Consider the following 3,324-nt stretch of genomic DNA (forward strand, 5'->3'; position numbering starts at 1 on the left):
CTCCCACTTCTTATCATCAAATGTAGTAAGAATAAAATGTCAACATCGCATCATGAGATTGTCAAATTAAACCTTAGCAATATGTGAATTTCCTTTTGCATCTCAGGCATCCTTTATTTCAGGGCTCTGATGGAACAGCTGGGGGACAGCATAGGATCAGAGAACAGCTTCAGGAGATGCGTGACTGAAGGCCGCTCACAAACAGAATCAGATACAAATGTCAGGTCTCAGACTCGTGATATCCTTGGGCAATCAGGTAAACTAGATGGTTCTGAATACAGGTGTCGAGTTACTTAATCTGTCAGTTTTTAGATGTGCAAATGAGGACATGCTGATATTCTGTGTGAACGTAGGAGTTTTGTGATAAGAGTAGTTAAGTTACTGTGGAAGCTAAACAAAGTTTGGATTTGGCACATGTCATTGTGGACTTTATCTGACTTACAGCCTCTTATTACAAGATATATTTAACAGGGAATATGCAGCAGTGACAATGAAAATGTAATATAATTTTTGGACCTAGATGTATATTTCAGTCCTATAAATGGTTTATAAATTTTTTTTTTATAGTATACAAAAACAGGTAATGAAAAACATAAATGGGGAAAAAAATTGTCTGGATTTTGTTGAAAAATTTTGATGTTTCAGGTTCCTATTAACCAAAATAGCTTCAAACCTTGTTATGCATTAAGATAATTAAGGTAATGTTTGGATTCTTATAATGATTAAACAATATCCATTGATTTTCTTAGAGGATTTTCTGTTACAGTGAGCCTTTATTTAGTTTTTGAGCTGAGAGAGGCAGATATGATATATCAGGTGTTTTTTGTGTAACTCATGTTTGTCATATGATAGGAAATTGCATATTCTTGAGGAACATAATTGTAGCCATTCCTAATATGAAATAGGTGATATTCCCCTTTTTAAGTAGTTTACATGAATGTTTTCATTACAGTCTAGATTTATGTGTAGAAAACTTGACATAGTTTTGTATCTGAGCAGTGAGAATTTTTTTCAAGGAACAGGTTGGTTACATACTTCTTTTTAATTCCTTCAGAAACTGCAACAAGCAGCATCGTATCGAGTGACTATAGCGATGAGGTGATGGAGAAGTGCAACCGCTTAAAACGAAGAATGAAGGCAAATTCATCCCACAGCAGGAGTAGCGAGAGTCAAGCAGGACAAGAGAGTCGGTCACAATCATCTGGAAAAAAATCTGAGAGCACAAAGTCGGCCACAGGCTTCAACAGCCTGGGTCAGTCTTACATGTCTTCACCCCGGGTTGCGCAAAGCCAGATGGGCTCTGACTTGGCAAGTTCTCGAGCCTCAACACTGAAGCGCATCGAGAAAGAAGTGAAAAAACTTGCCATTACAGAGGAGAAGTCTCGCCAGTCATTCCCTAAAGGGCAGAGGAAGCCTTCAGCAAAGTCAAGCTTGAAGGAAGGCATCCATTTACAGAATGCCATGAGGAAAATGCCGAGGGAAGAACCAAGGGGAGAGGAAGGACCAAAGAAATCTCAAGTCAAGAGCACCAGGGAGATTTCAGATGATAATCTGTCCGTTCAGGCCATAAAGTTTGGTGGCAGCACTCCAGATGATGGTAGACATCTTACAGATAAAAGGTCCAAGATTCAGAAAGGGAAAACGGAAGTGATATCAGATAAACAGTCTACAGATCGAACTATTTCTGATAGCCATTTTTTACGTCAAGGTGATGGAAGGGAAGCAAGGGATGGTAGTCAGATGATAAAAATGCCCGCAGTGCTATACAAAAAAAACAATGGTAGGCTTCGAGTAGACTCACCACCAGTTCGAGACATCCCAAGGTTAGACACAAAGAAAATTACAAAATTGCATGACTTTGGTCAGATGTTCCCAAGTGTAGAAAGTTTTTTAACTGATGATGACAACAGACACAGTTGTAATGAAGATGGAAGAAGTGTAGGGATACAAACTGGAGAATCACTCTTATGCTTGGCAAAAAGTCCTGTTGATACTACTATGTCACATGAGCTCTCTAAAACAGTTGATATATTGCATCAGAAAGATGTTACAAAGTCTGAAAGCAAGATGCATGAAAGAAATCAAACAAAGGATAAGCAAATATCAAGGCCAAGCTCTGGGAATGGAAGAGACAAACATGAAAATATACAGAGAGAGAATGATGCAGTAATTAATAATAATGATAGATATTTGAACAAGCAGATTGATCCTCAAGAGGGAGAGTCTGAGGATCAACCGCTCGTGCTAAAGCAGATCACAAGAAGAGGACAAGTTGGACATAAAGACAAAACACTGTTAAGTTCTGCACCATCCTCCAGGCCTGATTCAGGTGGAGAAAAAGAGAGACTGAGTAGTAACAGTGAAAGCAGAGAAAGGCAGAAATTTAATGAAGATCCAAAAACAGAGAGACAGAGTAGTAATGGTAAAAATAGAGAAAATCAAATCCAAGATCCAAAAACTTCAAGTAGACAGGTGATAGGAGATAGCCATCCAAGCTACAGAATGGATAAGCTTGAAATCAATATATCAAGCTGTAGGGAAGATGCCAAGAAACATTTTAGTGATGGTACAACTACAAGATATCAGAGGACACAGGCTTCAAGACAAGAAATAAACATTAATAAGGATAAACAACCCTCTTCAAGGCCAGTCTCAGCCAAAGCAGAATCCAAGCAAAGGATGGCTTTAGATGCAGATGTTGTACCAGATGAAATAAAGAGTAACATGCAATTGAAGAGATCTGGAAACCAAACAGAGTCCTCCTTGTCTTCCCAGCATGACCTTAATGATGACTCTGGTAAGGAGTGCAGTGGTCCCAGTGACCAAAGACATGGTTATATTGGTAATAAGGAGTGTCAAAAGGCAGGACGAGAAACCTTGAAATCTTCCTCAGAGGAGTCGCTCATTGTGCTAAGGGATAAAACTCAAGGCTCAGCATCACACGTATCATCAACTCAAAGCGGAGATTCTAATCAACTCAGGAGTTGCCATGATCAGTCATTTCATAGTGAGGATGGCATCCCACTTCCTGTTGTGAATAATTATGTTAGAGAGAAACAGAAGATTATTGATAACCAAGAGTCTTTTGCAATGAAAGGAATGAGAAAACAAAGAAACAGCCAACAAAATGAGGAGTATAGAATGCCTGTTCAGTTTGATGTATCTGTAGGCAACAAAGAAAATTACCTGAGAAAGGAAACACCAGCGAAGAATCTTATCATTGCGCCTCCAATTACACCATTAGTGGAGAAATCTAGAAAAGATATGACTTTACAGGTGAATATCTATGTTTTGGATTTTACTTACTTTTTTTTTGGGGGGGGG

At 38.8% G+C, this 3,324-nt stretch overlaps 1 protein-coding gene across 1 annotated transcript in view; it reads left to right on the forward strand.

Moving 5' to 3' along the window:
* Positions 1-3,324, forward strand: part of LOC119582020 — a gene marked incomplete in the record, with an annotated part of 12,497 nt that overhangs the window by 6,335 nt on the left and 2,838 nt on the right. Inside the window, 2 exon segments of the mRNA XM_037930223.1 lie at positions 123-256; positions 1,055-3,276. Of these exon segments, the coding sequence (XP_037786151.1) occupies positions 123-256; positions 1,055-3,276 (2,356 nt within the window).

Source organism: Penaeus monodon, chromosome 15 (assembly GCF_015228065.2).
Source record: "Penaeus monodon isolate SGIC_2016 chromosome 15, NSTDA_Pmon_1, whole genome shotgun sequence".
Taxonomy (NCBI): domain Eukaryota; kingdom Metazoa; phylum Arthropoda; class Malacostraca; order Decapoda; family Penaeidae; genus Penaeus; species Penaeus monodon.